The following is a 22577-nucleotide window of genomic DNA, read 5'->3' on the forward strand; positions in this document are numbered from 1 at the left end:
GCAAAATGAAGGCTGTACTGAGGGAAATGGGTGGATCTTGAACGCTTTAGGTTGTTGATTTGTTAATTATTGCCTGTGTTTTCTTTGACATCCCTGATATGGTGTAATTTGGCACTGCATTTTTAGATGGCCTGTTATTTTTGGGTTTAATTACTACTTATTTGTGGTTTTTTCCCTTTACTTGAACTCCTTTCAGGACAGAGAGATGCTGTTTGTTTTATCACTGTGAACTGTTTTGTTTAGCATGTAAGAGTAGATTATATAAATGTTATAATAACTTGATTTATAGTTCAGAGCTTTCTGTCAAAACAGCATGTTCTTAGGAATACTCCCAGCATAATTTGTTGTCTCTCTTTAATCTTAATTTTGTTGCATTGAAACAAGCAAACAAGTAATTTAAGCCTCTCTGCAAGATGTCCTGAAAGAACTGACAAACTCTATCTAAAATAATTACTTTGTAAATACCTTATATTGCTGTACACCTTTGCTAAATGCCTTTTAAAACATTAGGATAAATCTGTAAGTTTAATATATGCTGTGCAGAAATATGTTCCCTTCTTTAAATTAGGCTCTGAAAGAATGAATCTAGTTCTAAAATGATGGCTTATATCTGGAAAATAAGAAACATTATCTTTTTTTTTTTTTCCTGGACATTTGTCTGAATTATAAAAGCATCAACTCTTATTTTAGTGAGTTTTTTATATCAACTGTTTTACAGGTGACAGAATTTAACAATGAAGGCAGACACTCCAGTGAAAAATATTCTCTCTTTTTTTACTATTACTATTGCAATGACTAAATTGCACTATGCAAGAGAAGATGGATAAGAGACGTTTTTAAGAAATAACCTTGTATATCGTAAAAGTGAAGTAAATAGAAACTGAACCAAGCTTTTGTTTGGTTTTGGTATTAGTTGTCTTTGTCTCCATAATCTTTATGCTGTGAGTTTCTTTTTATTAATTAAAACAGTGAAGAATCTCGAGTTGTCTGGTTTTAAGAAAAAAAATGGAGCATGGATTGGCATTGAGGAAAGTCTTCCACAGTTCTGAGAGAAATCTCAATCTAGTGAAGGAATCTTGAAAGAAATTCAGCTTTCTGACCTTGAGCCTGGTAGAGCATCGTTAAAAGAAGTGGATAAGTGGGGGTGGGCTGTGCTGCAGCTTTGGCAGTGAGGAAGCATGCCAGGATTAGTTCCTGAAGGGTTTTTTTCCTTACAGCATCACCCTTGTGTGTATCTCACTTCTGCTGTGAGTACAGCAGTGTCACAGTCTGTGCAGCTCAAGTTCTTGCTGTGAAAAATACATTTTTCCACAAGTAGAGTGGAAAAGGGATGTTTTCAGTCTCTTAATTAACTGACATCCTAAATAAGGAATTAGTGTTGCACGTTAATGAGTCAGAATTTGCTCTTTCTTTTCAAAACTTTTCAATTGCAGTAAGTGAAGGATGGTGGCTTGGGGGTGTTTGTTGAGGGAATTGGTCTTTATTTTTATTTTTTTTTTTTAATTTTTATTTGTTTTACCTAGAGGGATAGAGTAAACCATGAAGTCTCATCAAGTATGCTGCTCTGTACTCTTTGTATTAGCAAAGTATTCTTCTGTTCACCTCTTAAAGTAGGAAAACTAATTTCCTTCTGGAGTGTGAAAATGGTTTGCAGCTTATTTCTTTGGAGCAAATCGTATTAACTCTTAATGTCTCAGATTTTCCTCCGAATCGTGTTGTCTTTGACAGAAGAAAATAACTGCGTTTTGAGTGAGCTTTTCTCTTTGAATTCCTGTCAGCCACAAGACTCACTCGCTCTGTGAATATTGTGCAGCTGATTAAAATGTAATGGAATCATGTTTCCGACAAATGCTGAGCATCTTTAAAGACCATACTTTGACATTTACAAAATATTGAGAAATAATTAGACGTTAGTTGTGCTTATGCTGCCGTTGACTGTGCCAGGCATATCTCAAATTAACCTCTTCCTTTACACTTCATTGTAGTTACTTGTTCTGTCCTGTGTTCAAATGGTCTCTGGCCAAAAAGAAGCACAGCATTATCTGCTAAAAGTAACTACCACCTCTTCAAATTCCAGTCCCTGGCTGGAGACCTGTAGATGGTGCCATGATAGTGAACTCTCAGGTGCTTTGTTGATTTTGGTGCAAATTACAGGTGCTCATCACCGGCTTCCTGGTATCACATGCAAACAAACCCTACTTGTTTATCCTGTTCTCTGGGAATTCCATCCACTTCTGCCTGTGTTAAAGATTTTTGGTCTTTTTTTTTTTTTTTTTCCCGAAAATCTACCCATTTAGTTAGTCAGAGTTGTCTGGTTACCAGCTAATAGTTGATAAATGGCTTTAAAGGATGAGGAAGAAAAGAAGGTTAAAGTTGAAAATGACACTCAAATTGCTAATATTGGTATTTTAACCAAATTATTTTTGCTTTCTTTAATCATTGCAGTGGAATAGTTCCTGTTCCTCTCCTACCTCTGGCCTGCCCTCCCTTTATCTCTCTTCACCTCTCTCTTGACCAGGTGTTGAAAACCATTAAATGGTAAATAGTTTGGTGTCAGAGGCTCAGAGCTGTGAGATTTGGACTGTTGAACACCAAGCAAAACTAAATCTCCCCCCCCAAAGCCAGAAAACAAGAAGCCTGGACTGATCTCTTTTGTCTTAAGAGAAAAATCATTTAAACAGCACCAGGAGGCTGCAGAAGGGAATCAAGGGCTGCAGAGTTGGGAAGAGTGGATGAGGAAACCCTTGGCAGGAAGGAAAGGAGGGTAGTAAGTTCTGCAGCTTTGGCAGCAGCAAGGGCAAATTATTAAGTTGGTGAAGCTGCCTGTGGTGACAACTTACTTGCTTTGACAAATTAACTCAAACCTCTATACAAATACACTCTTCAGAAATAATCATAGATCAGTCCTGTAGCTTCTTACAGACGCAGATCTGAGAAACCAGAAAAATTCCCTTAATGATATTTGACCATTAACTCTACATGAGAACTTGAAATGTGTGCAAGAAAGTATTTTATGTTTTAAAAAAAAACCCTCAGAAAATTTTGCCTGAGTGATGGGACATCTTTAACTTAATTGGGTTTTTTTTAACATACATATATTAACCTTTTTAAGGATCAGAATCCACAGTGTAGGCTTTTTGGATGCGTTCATAGATGTGCTTTTTTTCTAGAATAGTTTTATTTTCTGATTTGTTCTATCATAAAAATGTTATTTGAGTTCTTTTAGTTTTCTGACTTTATGTCAGTCTTTTCCAAGCCTGGAAATCATCATCTTGCACTGGCAGCTATTGACTTGATAAATGTAGTCTATAAAACATGTCTCTCCATCTGAACTTTTTGGAAGCACTAATGGTCGTATTGGACCTGTTGTAATCAGTCCAGAGGAGACAAAAGAGTGGAGCACCTCTGCTCTGGAGACAGGCTGAGAGAGTTGAGGTTGTTCATTCTGGATAAGGCTCCAGGGAGGTCTTGGAGCACCTTCCAGTACCTGAAGGGGCTCCAAGAGAGCAGGAGAGGGACTTTTTACAAGGGCATGGACTGATAGGACAGGGGGGAATGGCATTGTGGTTTTGAAGGAGGGCAAGTTTAGATTAGATATCGTGGAGAAATTCTTTACTGTGAGGGTGGTGAGGCACTGGAGCAGGTTTCTCAGAGAAGTTGTGCCTGCCCCATCCCTGGAAATGTCCAAGGCCAGGTTGGATGGGGCTCTGAGCACCCTGATCTAGTGGAAGGTGTCCCTGCCCATGGCAGAGGTTTGGAATGAGATGGGAAGAGTTCGGTTTTTCATTTTGTCTCTAGCGACCATGAGGTGTTTATTTTAAGATAAATGTAAGTGTATTAGGAGCACAGGTTGCCAATATATAAAAACTCTACTTTCTGAAGTTCACGTGCAAAGGTGTTTTAGTTGCCAGAACCTGTTGTGTTTTCAGATTGTGTTTTCAGGCCAAGTACAAATCAGCACTTAAAAACTGCATGTGTTGAAGTAGCCCCTCCTCCCCCCAAATTAATATTCCTGTATGTTCTAATAGGGACTGAAGGAAGATGGATTGATAACTCTGTGTGTGGTGTTGGCTTATGGAGGTGTCTTGTTTGTGTATCACCAACTTAATTTATTACCACCTGCTGTTTCTGCAAATGGTGAGATTGTCGCACACAAATTGCATATTTCATCACTGTGATGGTGGGAATTGATTTATTGTTTCCAGGGAAATAATTGAGTAGAATAAAGATGCACTATAAAGTAAGTTTCATCTTTATGAGCTTCTTAATACCTGTTCATATATTATAAAAAGATGCAGTAAATTCTTGTGGGGTAGTGAAACCTGCTTATTTGATGTCTTCAGGTTTGCCCCAGTTTCTTGACCATGAAGACGTTAAACCAGTCACCCCTTATCTCCAGTGGTACCCTCCCTGATGAGGGCACACATTGGTGGTTTGGTAGATCTGTGCTCATGTCTGTGCTCATTCACCTGCTAATGAGCTGTCAAAGAATGTGCCAAGACTGAATTTTGCTGCTGTTTTTGAAATGTGTAGCAGTTGAATCAGATATTTCTGATATTTCTGCCCCCATTCCACGTTGTTTGAAATTAGATAACTGCCAGTAACTACTGAATATCTGGATTTTCTCAGGTGGGATGAGGTGGACCGAGCAGTCGCTCTCATGGAAGAGGCTGATGCTGGTTGTGGCAGAGGCTGTGTTGGGTTTATTGCTCATGCATTGCAAAGCACAATGTGGTTCTGACCCAGGGTGTCCCCTGCCATGGGAGGCTGGAAAATGGTGCCACATACCATGATTGAGTATTCTTGAGGTGTTCGTGCTTGATTTCTTCCACAATTTGAAGTGACAAAACCGATGAAGCTTCATTGTAGCAAAACTTGTCTTGCTGTAGGGGATTGAACCCAGGTCTTCCAGGTTCCAATTAACTTTTCTGCCACAGACCAATATTTTATCCTTTCAAGTATTAGGTTTCTCTTTAAGAAAACTTTGTTGAAGGAAGCCCTAAAGTAATTGTATTTCAACTGATTAATACCAGTTGAAATGGCTTTTTTCCCCTCGTTTAAAAACTCAAGAAATGATTCAGTTGGAAGTAGAGTGGTGTAATTGCAAGTGTTGCCTTCTTCAGCTCAGAAGTTTTAACCTTTTTGATGGGTTTTATCTCGTGCAAAGCCAAGTCTTTGGCTGATCTGAGGTATGTGCTTGAGATGGCTATAGAAAAAAGAAAATGAAATCATTTTTCTAGCATCAGTACTTTGGTAAGTGGTTGTCTTTTTCCTGTTCCCACTTACTGCACATTGAGGAAACACCCAAACCAAATATTCAGAACCCACTTTATATGGTAATCAAGTTACCTAAGTGAGAGCTTTCCCTTAAAATTGTGACTTCCTTAATGTCAAACATCAGAACCTTTGGTATTTTAAACATGCTTTAATTAATCTAAACTCAAGGAAGATTCAGTAATTCTGTGTTAGTACACTGGTGGTAAATGAGTGAAAAATACCTTTGGTGGAGGCCAAGGGTGTTTTCCTGGGTGATGCCAGTTTTCAGAGCTTTTCAGTGTTGATGGTTCTTTTCAGGGACTTCACGGAACATTCACTGGAAGACCCCACAAAAATCAGTAGCATCAACTTCAATGGGATTAAATTAAAAAGAGCAAAGGCAGTGAATGCCCTTCCCAGTAGATGTGTAGTGTCACAGTACGGAAGTTGCTGGTTTTGAGGGGACAGGGAATATGTCCAAGGGAGAATTCCAGCCGCGTTGAGATTGTGAGTGCAAGGACACAGGTCCTGGGTTTAGATTCGACCCTACATAGGATGTCAGGAGCATCCACCTGGGATGAAAGCACTGGTAGAGAATCCATAAATCCTGTTCTGCCACAAAGCAATAAGGAATCATTGGCATTGACTCCAGAAGTCTTCAGAGGGCTCTGAAGTTCTGAGTGGATGATTGTGCTGATAACCTTTTCTGAGGCTATATCAAGTTGTGCATGATTTTGGGGTGTTTCTTTTTGATCTGAGGTTTGTTTGCATTTTTTTTCTACTAAAAAATCTTAATGTATCTATAAGTTGTATATCTATCTGCTTCTAGCTTGACTTAACCAGAGTACTGAGACTTATTAGTCATCATAGTAGAGACTTGGACTTGTGATCGTGTCAGTACGTGAATCCTGGAGGCCACTGAGTGATTCCTCACCAGGCACGATGCCTTTGACTTGTCTGTTAAGTCAAATAGCACATTTGGGAAAGTTTTGCCTCTCTTCTTTGACAAATTAAGCTAATTCTGCTTACGCTTCTTTTGGGGGCAGGAAATGGAGATTGCTGGGCTAGTGAATGGTGTTGCTGGCGTTTAGGTCCTCAAACATAGCACAGAGCCTTGAGGAGCCAAGAGAATTGATTCCTAAGGGGATCCAAGGAAATATCACTACCTAGTCCAGTGTTCATCATCTTATGTGAGAATGCAAAGAGACAAATGGTACATGCCCAGTTCCAGCTATGAAAATCACTGATATTTGTGTGTGTGTGTGTGTGTGTGTGTGTAGATACACAGAAGGATCATCTCAAAAAGCTTGTGATAGAAAAATTATTGTGGTCAGCCTACACTGAATTTCCATTCAATCAATTGAATAAGAATCACTTTATTCTTAATTTCTGCTTACATACCAAAGGCTGTAATTACTGGCTTTGGAAAACACTCATAATAGGCTTGAGGAAAACTTTTTACAGGTCATTGAATTTTATAATAGGCCATTGTCATGCTGTTCCTCTTGGTCACTTAAGTGCTTTTTATCTGATGCTTAAAACTATTAAGGGGGATTAAACATTAAAAGATAGTTGGAACATTTTGAATTATAGACAGTAATGTAAAACTAAGAAAGGCAGGGTTCAAGTCAAGTGGTAGCCAAACCCAAATGTGATAGTGCACAGCTAGAATACCTTACTGCTCTCCTCACTGCCCCTAGTTTCAGGCCATTCTAGTTTTTAATTTCTGAGACCCACACTTTCATAATCACTGGTTCTCATGAATTTTACTGCTCTAGAAGGACAATAAACTCCTCCTGCTTGTATTTAATTCTGAGGGTGTTTAGAAGAAGAGCTTATGCTATATGTGGCCTCCATGGAGCAGCATTTCAGTCAGGAGTATTAGAAAAGGTTATTTGAATTCTTACAGCTCACTTTGGTCTTTTGTTTTGATGTTCATAGGAAGGGCTGCTGCCAACCAGTAGTACAGCTTCAAAATAGACAGAATTTAATTTTAACCTTTATTTTAAAACTGCACATTTTTTACTTGCTCATTTCTGTGGTGCCTCTTGAAAGAAAACTGCACCCCTGTAATTCTCTAGAGCTTTCTGGAAGCAAGCAACAGCAAATGTAAGGGAACATTAGTGTTTACTTGGATTTCGGTGGTGCCAAGGGACCACAGTGAAAGTTCAGAGTGCTATTGAGAAATTAGGCAAGTATCTAACTGGATACCATGTTCTAATTAAAGCGTGTACAGACATTGATTTTCTTGTATTCCCAATACAACTCATGTTTCCTCACTATTAAATTTTTAACATTAAAAATAGAAAATGGTGCCGACTCCAAAGGGAATTGCTGGTAGTGCATGTTATGTAATGTTTCAGTAAAATTGGGTTAAACTGAATGTTTAAGGTACCTTAGGGCTTAATCCTGTGGGATTTTTAGTGAGAAGGGTGGATAATGTTTTCAATGTCACAGGGTGGACAGCGAGCAAGACATCTTGGGAAATTTGAAAAGTTGCTGCTTGACACTCCAAATAATTCAACCTCTTGTCAGGCCACTGAAACTTTTCTCTATCCCTTCATCCCAAGGTGCAGCTTCCCAAGTACCACTTTCCTGGCACTCAGCAAAAGGCACTCACAAGTCCTCGAGCAGCCTCTGTCCATAGCAGCTGTATGGGGAATATGCCCTTGTTTCATTTAATTCAGGCAATACACTTATTTATTAATTTATTTTTTGCTGAGTTACACTTGTCTTTGTGTTTAACAGGCCCAAGGTTGTCGTACTGCTTTGGTTCATATGGGTCTTGTAGTTCGCAGTCTCTGAATTCTTCCTTTATGCTCCCCTGAAGGTTTAATCTCCTAGAACATTGATAGAATTGAAAAAAGTTTTCCCATATTGGCAACTTGTATTGCTGAACTTGTTTTGACTTTGGTCTGTATTACCTTTGAACTGTTGAAACATAGAATTAGTAACTGTTCAGGCAATATTCCCTGAGGGGAGGGGGAAATGGAATTACCAGTACTGTTTTTCCATTTCATATTGATACACTGAAATACTTGGTGAGTCAATTTAGGCAAAAATAGATAAGAAGAACTCGATTTTAAAATTGTTTTAATGTGTCTAGCTTTATACTTTGACCTGGGAGCCTTGATAAATGCTTTTACGTGCAAATATTATACTTAAAAATACCTATTTTATTGGAGGAGTGAGGAGAGAGCAGTGACGGGGGGGGGGGGGATCAAAGAAGAGGCAGCAAGAGAAATAAATAAATGCCTTCTTGGATGTAGTCATAGCAAATATTACCAATAACAGTGGATATAGCTGAAAGGTGTCAAAGGAAAACCAAAGAATTGCTGCTTTTTTCTTCTGCTTTTGAACATCAGCATTAGCTGAAAGGATAAGATCAAGAAAAATAAGCTCAGCAGGGAACAAACAGGGACATTCCAACGTGACTTATGGAAATAGCTGAAATTATTGACTGTCTCTGAAAGCTAAAGTGATCATTCAGGGAAAAAATACCCCTTTTCCTCTCTTTTTATATTTGTTCCTAATTTGAAATCACAAACCTAATGGTTTTCTCAAAGTTTCACCCTTAAATCTGCATCCTTAAATGTATAACAAGATGTTGACATCGGGGAAATGCAGAAAGCCTTGTGGCACACCTGGAATCTTTGCTGCTGCTTCCCTGTGGCATCTCTGTGTTTGTAACAGGCAGGGACACACCAAAAGTCAGCAACGTTCTGGCTCTTAACACAGACCCTGAAAAATACCAGCTTTGTCATGGGGATCGTAGTTGAAATTGTACATAACACCCTGACTTTCTGTGGGCTTGAGATAGTCAAGTGAATGTTTGCAAGGTGAGTTACAGCAGGATTTAATGCAGGCTGTGAAAATGGATTGAGCTTGAAATTCATGAGATGTTTACTGTCTGATGTGAGATGTGTTATGGATAATTTATGAACTTAGAGTATGAAATAAATTCTTAATTTACTTTTCACCTCCAAATCACAAAATTTCAGAGGTTGGAAGGGAGATAATTTGGTCCAACTGTGCTGCTCAAGCAGGACCAGCTACAGCAGATTGTTCAGGAGTGGGTCCAGTTGTGATTTGAATGTCTCCATGGATGGAGATTCTGGGCAACCTGTTGCAGTGTTCACCCACCTGTGTAGTGCAAAAACTTCCTATTAATATTTAAAATGGGAGTTCCTGTTTTTTCACATTATGTCCATTAAAGCAGTGTTGTTTGTAAAGGATGCAAGTAGTCTAAAATATTTTATTTATTTTAATAATTGTAATATTTGAAAGTATTTTAAGTCTTGTAGAAGAATTATTACACCAGAACCAGTGAAAGAATCGAACTCTGAATTTTTATTGTATTTTTTATAGTTTCTAATATTTTTAAACAGATTTAATAGATTTTTACAGATTTTTATAGGTTTGAATTGAGATGGACCAAGTTATAGCCCATAGATGTTGGTGCCTTCAAGCCTGAGATGGGGATCAGAATGTGGAGGTTGAACAACAATAAAATTTCATGGTGTCTACAAAGGACAACGTGAAGTCACCGTGTGAATAATTACAGCTTGGTTCCTTGTAGCATGAACCTGTTAACACTGTTGTTGGCTATCTGCCAACACTAATATGAGGAACCGTTGTTTGTTTTTTTAAAATTTTTTTTATTATATTATCAAACTGCTGATGTTGAAGACATTACTGCCATTGTAACTATTTCCCATATGAGACGACTTGACTTTAATATCAGTTTATTAATCAATTTGTAGCTAATTGATTTAAATATTTTTTTAATGACTTTTGACTATCTCGTTAGTGGAAATGATTTAATTTCCAAGTGCTCAGAGGTGGTGGTGAAACGTGACTTTGAACTTTGAGTGTGCTACTGGAAGTCATAACACTGGCTTTGTTCTTGATATAGTTAGGAAATGTTGGGATCTGTCAGCAGGAGTCACACTGAGCAGGAAATGGCTTCTAGAAGGATTTAACTTCCCTCAGCCTCAGGTGCTCCCACCACAGTAAAGAAAATCATCTGAACAATAGCACCTGCCGTAGTCTGGTAACAACTGCAGCATCTCGGCAGACCCACTCAGGATCTCTAGGCTGGTTTGCTTTTCTCTTCCCCACAAGCTTGGAATAATCCTTCACAGTACTGAGAAATCCATGTTTTCTCTGAAGGGCGAGCACTGGAGATCAGTATGGCAGCTCCAAGGCACGCTGGCACACGTGTTCACATACAGGTTTGACCACACTTGATTTCATACCACTGGCCTGAATGTGCCCCAGCTCGGTTTTGCCACAATATCCAATAAAATACAGTAGAATTAAGTCCCAGAATCATAGAGTGGTGTGGGTCAGAAGGGACCTTCAAGACCCATCTTTTTCCAACCCCCCACCATGGGCAGGGACACCTTCCACTAGACCAGATTGGCCTGTCCAATCTTGAGTACTTCCAGTGAGGGGCATCCACAGAGGTGACCTGTTCCAGTTTCTTAAAATTTCTGACCCATTTCTAATCTAAATCTGCCTTCTCTTAGTTGACTGTAGCTTGTTTCTGCTCCATGGTAGCACACACTGCTTTTCTGTTTAATACCAAGAGAACAAAAGCTGCTCATTTAAACTGAGGTCTGTAATGGCAGGATTACACACCAGTCTGGTTTGAATTTAGAAAGCCCAAATAAGCATCCTGGTCTTGTCTGAGCTTTCTTTGTATCATAAAACAACCAGGCAGCTCTTGTGAAGTAGTTGTTTAACAGCAGCTGTGTTTTACAAAGTTTTGGCCTGGGGCAGAGTTTTACAGTGACATTACAAGCTCAAACCCAGGGGCTAGTTTTAATGGGAACGTTAATAGGTCCATAAGCAGAGATATGGCATGTGTGTCTATACCTCAAGCTATCAAATTTATTGCTCTTTTTGTGCTTCATAAAGTAAGCATTGGGATTTTTAAAGGAAGTTGTAAGGAACTGAAGGAAAACTTGCTTTTCTAATTTTTCAGAGAGGGTTGTTTTGCCTTTAAAAACCTCTGTGAAATAAAACCTTGTAAAAATTGACCCCGTATCCAGTACTGTCAGTCTGATGTTTAATTCCACAGTTTCCCCTCAATGTGATGAATATGGAAAAAAGTATAATAGTGTTTTGCCTGTCCATTGAAGTTATGTCTTGTAAGAGCACTTCTGTGTGTAGGAACTGGTGTCTTGCATCACTTTTCTGCTCCAAAGGGATGTAGATTGTCCATACTAAGTCTGTGGTCTTCTAAATGCTTGGTTTGGTGTTTCCCTGTAGCTTTTCTCCCTTTTTCAGCCACATAAAACCCGATGAATATGTGTATGAAGTAGATGGAGTATGGTGAATTAATATTAAAGCAGGCATTCTTTTGGTTCTCCTCTATGAAAAAATGACTCATCTCACTTTGGTTTGTACCACATTTCCCTGCTGTTCTCATATGTAAACTTCAAATAAAGCTCAGTGGTTTCATTAGTGACCTTGAGGTAGGGGAGGATGTTCTGAAGGAGGCAGAACATCCTGCACAAGGTCAGTGGCTTTGTCTGAGCCTGAGAACCGATTTCATTCTGAGCAGTTGTACTGTTGAAGGGCTTCATTTGCCTGAATGTGTCCTGGTGAAAACTCCCTGTGGGCCTTTGGAGTGAACCTGTGGCTATTTTAACCTTAGAAGAAAGGAGCCCCGCAGTCAGGAGCTTGTATGGTCATGTTGTCTTGGTCTTGAGCTGCCACGGGGAAGATTTTTGTGCCTGTTTCAGCTTTAAAGTCAGTGTTTATATGAAAACAGCTGGCAGGCTCCTTTGATGAGGAGAAGTCAAGAGTTGCTGAGAGGCTCCTGGCATTTTCAGATCTGTATCTGTTGGTGTGAAGTGGGGGGCAGGAAAGGCTTCAATGTGAGCATAAGGTTGGCTTAAGATGTGTGTATTGATAGCCAGAAAAAAGGAACAATAAAGCTGTAGTGGTTTCTTGAGTTTTCAGACAGATATGAAACTGTGACAGGTGGGGGAAGTGTCCCTCAATGGTCAGACACTGGGGGAGTGTTTGGGAGAAGTGTCTCCTTGGTTTCTCCTACCATCTTCCCTGAGGGCAGGATGTTACAGGCCTTTTGTCTGCCCAGTGTTAAATTCTTACAGTTCTGTTGAATGAATGCAATTCAACCATTTATTCAAGAGGTAAACACATCCTGCCCAGACTGTTGTTTCCTCTTTATCTGGTGGGCTGAATCAGATAGATGATGCTTAAGACCTCTAGTCCTGTTTTAGCCTCACAAATGTTGTCATCTGTGGTCTGTAGATTTCAAACTCTGATACTGCTGGTGTTAATTCCTGTTAGCTGAGCTCATGGCGTGGTTTGGCCTTGCTGGTGTGAGGACCAGCTGCTGCTGTGGGGGAGGATGCTGTCCCCTCACTCCTCACCCTGACCACAGGCTGCTTCTGCTGCCCTTCCTATCTGGCAGCTTCAGGCAGCCATGGTATAAAACTAAGCCAGCCCTGAAAACCAAATCACCGGTTGGGTTTTTTTCCCCTGATAGTTTCCTGAAGCAGAGCACCGTGGTGGGTGGCAGGTCGGTGGCTGAAGCTCTGAGGGGCAGCCAGGCATTACAGGAGCTCAGCTGGGATCAGGGATCTCTCTCTTGCCTCACTGTGAAGTAAACCCAGGGCTCAGGCGTTCAGTTTACTACCAGAAAGGCGTTTGGAGCACTGTGCCAAAAAGATCAAGTTTAGTTTATTTTTAACTTCTCCACATTTTCAAAACTGCCTCTCCACTGGCTGCTCACTGTGAAGAGGAGGAGGTATGGAAAGCTCTGTGCACTTATCCAAGCCCTGGAGCAAAGCCCTGCAGTTCTTTGCGCTCTCCAGCCAGCAGACTGGAATGATGCTCAAGACTGGCAGGCAGGAAGAAGGTACTGTTTGCTCTTTTTCTCTTGGACTGCATTGATTTCACAGACACCATCTGCTTGTGGCTGACTAATTAGGAGCAGTAGCCAAGAGGCAGTTTTCTTCTCTTTCCTTTGAGATGCAGACTCATACCAAGGCATACCTTTTGCCACCAGAGTTGGAAATCAGCATGGCTGAAGATAAAACTTGTTCAGGAGTGGATGAGAGGAAGGTCAGGAGTCTTATTGCTTCCTCAACAAAGAATGAATTTAGCTCTGGTCACACTGATTACCAGAATAACACAAAACAAGTGATGTGACAGTGTCTTAGCCTTGAATAGGAGAGCCTGGTGTTCGTGTGCGTTTTTGTAGTGGAGACGTTCCTTAAGACCAGACTTGGCAGATTTTAGGGATGGAAACTCCTGTTAAACCTGGAAGGTGCTATTTGGTCTTGAAGGCTTTGTCAGGGACCTGGGTTAAGTCACTGGGAAACTAAAAGAAGAGGTTTGCTTCAGATACCACTTTTGTAAATTATTGTATTGTTCAAATTCAGATCATTTTCTCCAATGGGGTTGCAGTTTCTCTGGTAGTCATCTGGATAGTTTTTATGTTCGTAGATACATAACTGTTTTAGTTGCCTTCCAAAAAGGTAAGGAGTCTTTATGGTTTTCCAGTAAAAACCTTATACAAATCAGTGTAAAATCCAGATATAACTAAAATGAATTCCTTTTTTATTTCCCTTTTCTAGAATATGACAGATACCTAGCATCCAGCAAAACCATGGCAGCAGCTTACCTTGATCCAAACTTGAATCATACACCAAGTTCGAGTGCAAAGACACACCTCAGTACTGGGATGGAGCGTTCCCCGGGGGCCATGGAACGAGTCCTGAAGGTTTTCCACTACTTTGAAAACAGCAGTGAACCAACTACGTGGGCCAGCATTATCCGGCATGGAGATGCTACTGATGTCCGTGTAAGTCTGTTTTTAGCATTCTTGTGCTGTCTTTAGGTTAAGTTTTAGCTTAAAAAATGAGAGGTAAAAGTCTGGAAGCAAACAAACTCAAAAGTTTCATGGTTTATTTTAAAAGAATCTTTACCTGTTGTATTTTGTGAGTAACTTCAGAAGCTTTAAGTGGTACCAACCTTCCTTGAGAATAAAAAACCTTAATGATTATGTATTGTTCTAAAGAAATGAGAATTCTTATTTTGAAATTTAGAACAGTGGTTGTCAGTCTAGATGCCACTAGTGATGTCTGTTAGTTGACTTTTACCACTTTATACTCCCCAAAAGCCTGTGTGACACCTCATGGCAGGAATGAGAGCCGGGACGAAGATGACATTAAATTGCACTTCTCATGTTTCAAAAAATAAAATTTGTATTTAAATGTGAGATATGTGTGCATTCACACATTTAAAATGTTTAAATATAGTTTGTACATCACTTTAAAAAAATATTGTTTGAAAACTCATTGCCCCACAGTGTGAGAAAATTAAGCTAAGGGCTCTTTTATCCCCCAATAAATCCATTTGTTCCCCTCCTCTCTGGTAGTCACCTGTTGCTTGTATTTTCATAATGTTGTCCTTCAGTTCATCTATGGAAAACATCTATGGTTGGGATTTTTTAAAGAGTCGGTATCTGTAATCTTAGATGTGTGGAAATGTTATGTATGCATGGAAACACTGTTTATTCTGAAGCATCTTTAATGCTGAGATATATATACTTACCTTTTACTACATTTATTCTTTCAATTTTTGAGGTATTGCAGTATTTAAACTGAAATGAAGCTCAGTTTAACATGTCAAAATGCTTTTGTGGTTTGCTTGATTTTTAATTATCCTCCAAGAGCAGAATCTTACATGGTGGTAGGTGGTGTGGGGGTTGTTTTCTGCTGTGAGGTTCTTACTGTAGAAGCAGGTTCCCATCTGCTCCTTCCTTCCAACAGTACTTCAGATTCCACTCCAAAGACGAGATGCTGCTGAAGGGAGAGAGTTGTCAGAGTAAAGGTGACCTGTTGTCTCCTCCTGCCCACTGGAAAACCAAGTAAAAAAAAATACTGAAGAGTTCTGGATGTTTGCTCTTCCTTTCCTAGTGTTTGTTTCCATGACTGCATATGCTCAAGACCCAAGAGCATTCCTCAGTGGAACAGGTCTTGTGACCTTGATCTTACACCTGTGAAATCCAAGGATTTTCATTGGCGGTGATCAGGAAATCTGTCTCTTGTCAATTCAGTAAGCTCCTATCTCTGTTCAGGAATAATTTGGTGAGCAGACAGATTAGGGGTACAACAACAGGAACCTTCATCATCAAACTGCATACACTTATTTTTACATGGAATAGGGATTTTTGGGTGCCACTTGAAACATTGTTGCTCCCTGGCTTAATTACAATGGTTTGATATATCTAATCTGATTGATTTATTTCATAAAGTGTATTACTTGGTACAAGGAGAGAAAAACTATGTCTCAGTATGTTTTTAACCTCGCAAACCTCTCCTGTGAGTGAATGTCCAGGGATCCTAATGTGGTACTTGAAATGGAGGCTTCTTTTTACGAAGAAGTGTGTAAAACCTGAAAAACAAAAACAGAGATCAAATCTGTTTTTTCCAGCTCAGAAATACCTGTGGTTATGGACTTTAAAGATACAAAACTTACACTCCCTGTAAGAAATTCCATGCTGAGCTCAGTTTGCATTTACATTCTTGCTTTAAGCAAGAATATGTCTTTTTTATATAAAAACAGGATCAAAAGAAAGGCAAGTAGCAGTTATTTGAGGCTTGCCTTAATTTTAAATTCTTATATGTACATTTAATTGGGTGGTTGTTTCCAAAAGAAATTTGATTTTTGTGTTCTTCTTTCCTGATAAAGAAGCTGATGGGAAGCTGTTAAACTTCCTTCTTTTAACAAATGGTGTTTCTTTTTTTATTTTGCTAGACTTGGACAGTGGCTGTTGAATGTGCAGGTACTCCATAGTAAAGGACTGGCATTGATGTATTACCATGACATTTATTTTAGAAACAGTAAACCCTTGTTGGAGTACAAGCCTACATTCCATTGGAATGACTGCTGTTCGACCAAGCCGAATAATTTAAGATTAAAATAGCCTTGAAGGTTTTTTTGCCTTAGTTTTACCCCCTCCCTCCTTTTGTGGAGGAGACAGAGCTTCCATTTCTTCTGAATTACAACCTGAGGAGGAGACTGGAGCTAGGTTTGGCCTTTGGCTTGTTTCCGAGGAGCTTTGAAGGGATATTCAGAGGTGAATGTCTTTGAGACAGTTCTACAATTTAAAGAAAAGAGGTTTTTTAAGAGTCTTCCCTGGTCAGCACAGCTGCTGGGATGATGGCTGGGGGAACATTTCCAGTACTCAAAGGAAGTCAGACTTGGTCTGAAATCTCCAGAAGAGCCAATTAAAGGTACTTCTGCTGGTAAAGCAGAGGGCTTCATGGAAAGTACTAATATCAAGGGAAAATAAATCCTGATTTGTGGTTTGAAACATCATCTGTTTCTAACAGAGTCCACTTTGTGAATGGAAAGGGGGTTTTGGCGGTCAAAGAAGTGAGGAAAAGGGCCTTTCACTACTTCCTAAGAGTAGATTGGAAACAGTGCTTTAGCTGTATGCCTTATCCACAAATCCTTGATCATGAGAAGAAACCCTTTTCATGAAAACTCAACATAAGCTCATAGGAACAGAACTTGGCTTTCTGTAGGAGTCTGTTAAGAGTCCAGACTGTGATTTCCTTGCTGTTTGTCTTAAAATACCTTTCACCAAGACAACAGTGTGGCTACACGAAGGCTTTGCTTTGAAGAGAACTTTGGGCTATGGACCTCTGCTTATTCTGAATGGATTTAGTCCCTCAAGGACAGCTGTTTCCTTGGAGGGATGAAGGCTGTAGTCTGCAGTGGATGCAGAGGCAGCTTCTCAATTCTGGGAAATGCTTTCTTGGATTTCAAAGAACTGGCATGCTCTCTTCACCTTTTTCTCCTTTGGTATTACGCTGCAGACACGCTTCACTTCCAGAGCTAAAAAAAGGCTTTTATGAATGTGCAAACAGTGGTGTCCTCCTGTGAATGTGTATGTAGACAGACATGCATTTTCCAGGGAAAGAAAGGTTGTTTATCTTGGTATGACTTCATTTGGATGTGTTGTCTGGGTGCATATGCACAAGGAGGGATTTCCAGGCTTTGGGCTTGGAGAGAATGCAGGGCATGCTCTGCCCTGCTCACAGCCCCAGGTGTGGCATATAAGGAGGTGGGTGTTGCTGAGATGGAATTTCTTTGGGCTCTATTGCACCCTTAAAGTAAACAGTGCCACCACATCTTGATCAGCACTTGGAGTAAATCACCTCTCTGTTTTCAGAAGTTGTGGTTGAAGCGGAATTGTAGCCATATTTGACAAAAAAAAAAAAATTAGTGCTATGCGTTTAGAAGATTTGAGGAGTGGAAAGGGTTGGGATTTTTAGAAAAGAGGCGTTTGGAAGGCTCATGTGAACCCTTACCGGGTGGCTTTTGGTGAAGTGCAGATCTTCTATATGGTCTTGCTTTCCCACCCCAGAGGTGCCCAGCTTGCATCCATTACACTGTTAAATTTCTAGCCCTTAAAGCTTGTCCTTGATCCTTCACTAGTAGTTGTGAGAAGTAAAGGTGGCATTATTTATGTGGAAGTAATAACAACAAATCTCAAACCAGGTTATTGCCAGACATGCATCCTGCCGTGATTCTCATACAGGTTTATTTTCTTCCAGTTTTGTTACGCTGTCTAAAACATAAACTGGATAGAGACAGCATTAAAACTTCCAGCTGTCAGCTTTGTCCTTATTTCTGGAGTTAGAGAAAAGTGTGGTTAGAGCTCTTGAACAAGTAAAGGTACTATGTCCAGGGCTCTTTGAACCTGTTCATAGTTTGAATGTCTTTTTCTTCCTTTTCTGTCCAGTACCACCCCAAAATGTTAGCTTCTTTAATATTGACAGAATAAGAACTCAAAAAGCTGAACAAAAAAAGAAAAACATCTTTAGCTAAGGATAAGAATATATCTAACCTTAAAAAAACTGGCATGTTTTGGCCGTGTCCGATCCCTACATCACAGCAAAAGACCAGAGCAAGTTCATCAGCTTCCCTATCCACCTGCAAAATCTTACTTTTCACAGGTAGAAGGCATGGGTGCAGGATTGGAAGGTTTTGTATTCCAGTCTGTTCCCTAAGTTGAACTTTTTAGGAGGAGAAGGGCTGAAGCACATTCAGCTGAGTCATCACTGAAGTAGTTTATTCAACCGCATTACTGTGTTAGTATTTGTTGGTTGTTTTTTCCTGTTTGTTTCCCATTCAATCCATACTGTACTTTTACCTTGTAGTACAAGAGGCCAGAGTACTCGATTGGAGATGCAGTTTGTGGTGGAGGAGTGGAAACATTGTGTAGTGCAAAGGTCTATAATTCAAATGCTATCCTAGTTAGACACGTGTTTCTTCTGGCAGCTGTGCCAGCTCCCTTCTTGCTGTTTGTTTTCTTGTGCTACCACCGTAGTTGTGCTGGCATAGGTGGTGTGTGACTGTTTGGCAGACTCAGTCCAAGTTAAAATGAATGCTTGTTTTACTGTTGCCTTTAATCCAGATCAGTTCTGTAATCTTGTTAGCTGCATCGTCTTGCAAACTGACACAGCTGAGGAGGCTGGGGGAAGAAAGGAAATCCCTGTTTATGCTGGCACTGTAGTATGCACCACTAGTGAATAGAGTATTAAAGCTTTATTGATGAGCAGCATTCCTGTTTCCAGACATTTCCCAAGAAGGATGTTGCCTGTTCTGAAAAAAAGGCAAGAGGTTTGTCAGTCCAGCCTCAGTCACAGAGAAGACTTAATTTCCATCCACAATTCCACCCTTTCACCTTCATCTCTGTCCTCCAAGTCTGTCCCCCTTTTTTAAACCCACCTTATTTTGACCCAGTATCTGGACAAAAGGTCCCTAAAGTCTACTGTGTCTAATCTGGAGCAGAGCTGGTCTACACAATACTGGTTCTGGTTGACCAGATATCCAGCAGTTGAACTCACTGCTTCCCAGCTGTGGAATGGGCCAGGTGTGCTTTGTTGCTGCTCAGTTCCTCCTAAACCCACCAGGAGCTTGAAGAGTTATAGGAGAATGAACATGTGGTAGGGCTGCTCTAATGTATCTACTGCTGTCTGTAAAGGAGATGCAAGTGTATTCCTCAGAAAAGGTTTTATCTATGGGATTTCTCTTTAAAAATAGACTCTTATGATAATACAGTAACAGGGTGAGCAGATTGGTCACACCTGTGGAAAAAGTTCTGTGGAAAAAGTCTGAGCACTAGCAGGACTGCATACCATGCCAGGTTAGTATTTTTGGTGAAGTCTGCTGTATACAGCAATGGTTACATATTCAAATCTAATTTCTATGTGTATACAGTAATATATGTGCTTTGAGGTAGTGGAACTATGTGATGTATAGAAGCAGACTGGAGTCCACTGATTCTAACATCAACCAGATATATGTAAAAAATGTATAAAATCATTCCTGATCTAGTATAAGAGCTAGAAAATCAGTACCATTTACATCTCTTCCTTCCTTCTCTCCTCTGTGTGCCTGCTTTGTACCAGGTGAACAAGGCGTGGTTGTACTGTTAGTTTGGAGGTGCCTCCCTTCTGAGAACCTGAAAAAAGTAGTTAGGACTCAAAACTGCAGACCTGCAAATGTAAACAGTAGAAAAAGGGTGTATGGTACTGTGATAATCTATCTGATTATAACAGACTTGGGCTTTAGAATTCCTGTTTTACTTGTGCAGAATACTTTTGATAGCCTTGGGTGAGATGCACATGCAAAATAGCGTTTTAAAACCAATATAAATAGCCCTCTGATGTTTTTTTCAGAAGACACCTAGATCTGTAGATGATTTCAAGTGAGCAGCACATCCTGCATCAGTGCTTAACCATACAAGGACTGGACCCAAGGGAACTCTTAGACTTTGCAAGTGCAACTGAGGATAAGGAATAGTGAAATACAGAATCAGAAAAATCTGGGTTGGAAAGGACCTTTAAAGGTCATCTATTCCAGCCCTGCTGCAATGAGCAGGGACATCAACTAGATCAGCTTGTTCAGAGCCCAGTCTAACCTGGTATTGAATCTTTCCAGGGATGAGACATCTACCACCTCTCTGGGCAACCTGTGCCAGTGTTTTACCACCCTCAGTGTAAAAAAACTTCATAATATCTAAATTCAACCTACTCTCTTTCAGTGTAAAGCCATTCACTCTTGTCCTGTCACTCCATACCCTTGCAAAAAGTCCCTTGCCAGCTCTCTTGGAGCCCCTTTAGGTACTGGAAGGGGCTCTAAGGTCCCCCTGGAGCCTTTTCTTACCCAGAATGAACAACCTCAACTCTCACATCCTGTCTCTGCAGCAGAGGTGCTCCAGCCCTCTGATCACCTTTGCAGCCTCACTCCAACAGGTCCTTGTCCTTTCTGTGCTGGGGACTCCAGAGCTGGATGCAGTTCTCCAGGTGGGGTCTCACCAGAGGGGAATAGAGGGGCAGAATCCCCTCCCTTGATCTGTTGCCCACATTACTTTTGATGTTAAGCTCTGGAAAACTAAACTTACTGTCAACATTTCAAAAACTGTTATGTTTATTTGGGAAGTGTGCAGTAGGATCAGAAAAGTGCTGATTCATCCAAAAAGACTGGAAAGCGGGGCTGTACCAGCTCTGCTCTGTCAGTGCTGTTGGCATGTGCTTGGAGGGTTCCCTGTGGAATTATGTGTGGGTGTGGAGAGGTGCTTGGGATGACAGATGCGAGTATGGCCCGATTGTGAAAGGCTCTGAGGCACTTGAGTGGATGAGGTGCTTGAGCCAAGGGTGTCTCTGGACTGGAAAGGTGACAGGACCCTGGGCACCAGCACAGCCTCTGTTCAGGTGGTATTTTCAATATGAACTTGTAGGGTTTCAGTGGCAGAGTCCTGTTCAGCCTGATCAGTTCCCCAGTCTAGTTTATCATAAAATATAGAAACTTGTTTGCTGGATCAGCACCGGAGAAAGCACCATAATGAGAAAAAGATACATGTGGGCTTTTCTCTTTGAATGTCAGACATGGTGTTATCTGAGGACAAGCCAGCTTTTGGTGTTGTGAGCACACTCTAGAGTTTTCCTTTATAGAAATTTTAAGTTAATTTCCATCAGAGCTGTGTCATTTACTTTTGTCCAGCTTTTCATTTAAGCTCCCCATATAAATCTCTCATCAGGAGTTACAATACTTGATATAGATAGTGTTTGACATATTTGAAGGGCTGCACAAACATTAGCACACTGTCCCTATATCAGAGGAGCTCCTTAAAGACTTTTTCTAGTGCAAGGAACTTTCTCCTTCCTACTAAATAAGGAAATTAGGTTTGTAGTCACACTGGGAGTATATTATTCCATCTTCAATTTATTCATAGTAGCACATCAGCTCTGTTAATTTACAAGCAAGCAATTCATTTTCCCTCATTTACAGAAGCATGAAGTAGTGTTAGTACATACTGGGAGAGCCCTGTGCCTTTCGACCTTTCTCTGGTCTTGTCTTGATTTTTCAACTTTCAAATACACTCTACTGTAAATGGTTTTTTTTGCCATATTCTCCGATTTAGGACAAATATTAATTTTTAAATTAGCTGTGTTGAATATCTGTGAGTTCTTTAGACAAATGAGTAAAAATGAGTACTATTGAGTTTTCTAGCTGTAGAAAAAGCTTTTTCTTCTTCCCTCTGGGGTAAAGGGAGGGAAAGGTGACCTATCTGTTGTTGATAGGAAATTCCTCTGGGGGCTTCCCACTCTCTCTCGCTCAGCTCTGTCAGCCTATTTTATGTTCAGGATGTAAATGTCAGCTTTGGAAACCTAATTAAAGTCAATGTGATTATGGTAAACAGCATTCAAGGGACCCATGATTGTGTGACTGCCTTGCAGTTGTAGGGAGTTGCCAACAGACACATGAAAACTCCTCAGAGGAATTTATAGAGGTACCTCGTGTACCCACAGTGAAATCTCATTCTGGAGTAGGGTTCTGCTGGAGTTAAGCTCCAGGATGAGTCTTCTGGCTGTGATTAGTTGGAAGTCAGAAGTTTCTAATCCAGGGTGAAACTCTGGTGTTCTGTACCTGTTTTTTTCCACTCAGGAATGCATCTGAGGAGCTCCCTGAGCTACCAGGCGGGTTGTAGCAGTGTCTGGAGAGATTTCGGATTTCTTTGGCTGTGCTTCCAGTTCAAGCACTGTGGTGACATGTCTCAGCAGGATGCTGTAGACACTATTGTGCAGTGGTTAAGCAGTTAAATTGTTTGTCTGGAAACTTGTGATTAAGCATTCTGAACACTGCCACAGAGAACATCAGGCTGCTGCTGGCTGGGCTCCTCACAGTGCCACTGTGGAAGGCAGAGAGGTTGTCACCCATCCTGGAGTGATGGCAGTGGCTTTGTTTGACATTCCAGA

The 22577-nt window shown here is 40.4% G+C and overlaps 1 protein-coding gene across 18 annotated transcripts in view; it reads left to right on the plus strand.

The window, feature by feature from the left end:
- The window catches only part of PTK2 (protein tyrosine kinase 2), a 190477-nt gene that overhangs the window by 68298 nt on the left and 99602 nt on the right, over window positions 1-22577 (plus strand). For all 18 annotated transcript variants that reach the window (XM_032676611.1, XM_032676467.1, XM_032676486.1 and 15 more), the window contains one exon: window positions 13875-14101. In XM_032676611.1, coding sequence (XP_032532502.1) covers window positions 13907-14101 — 195 coding nt within the window. In that variant the 5' untranslated portion in view covers window positions 13875-13906. The remainder of the gene's footprint in view (window positions 1-13874; window positions 14102-22577) is intronic.

Source organism: Chiroxiphia lanceolata, chromosome 1, assembly GCF_009829145.1.
Source record: "Chiroxiphia lanceolata isolate bChiLan1 chromosome 1, bChiLan1.pri, whole genome shotgun sequence".
NCBI classification, from domain to species: domain Eukaryota; kingdom Metazoa; phylum Chordata; class Aves; order Passeriformes; family Pipridae; genus Chiroxiphia; species Chiroxiphia lanceolata.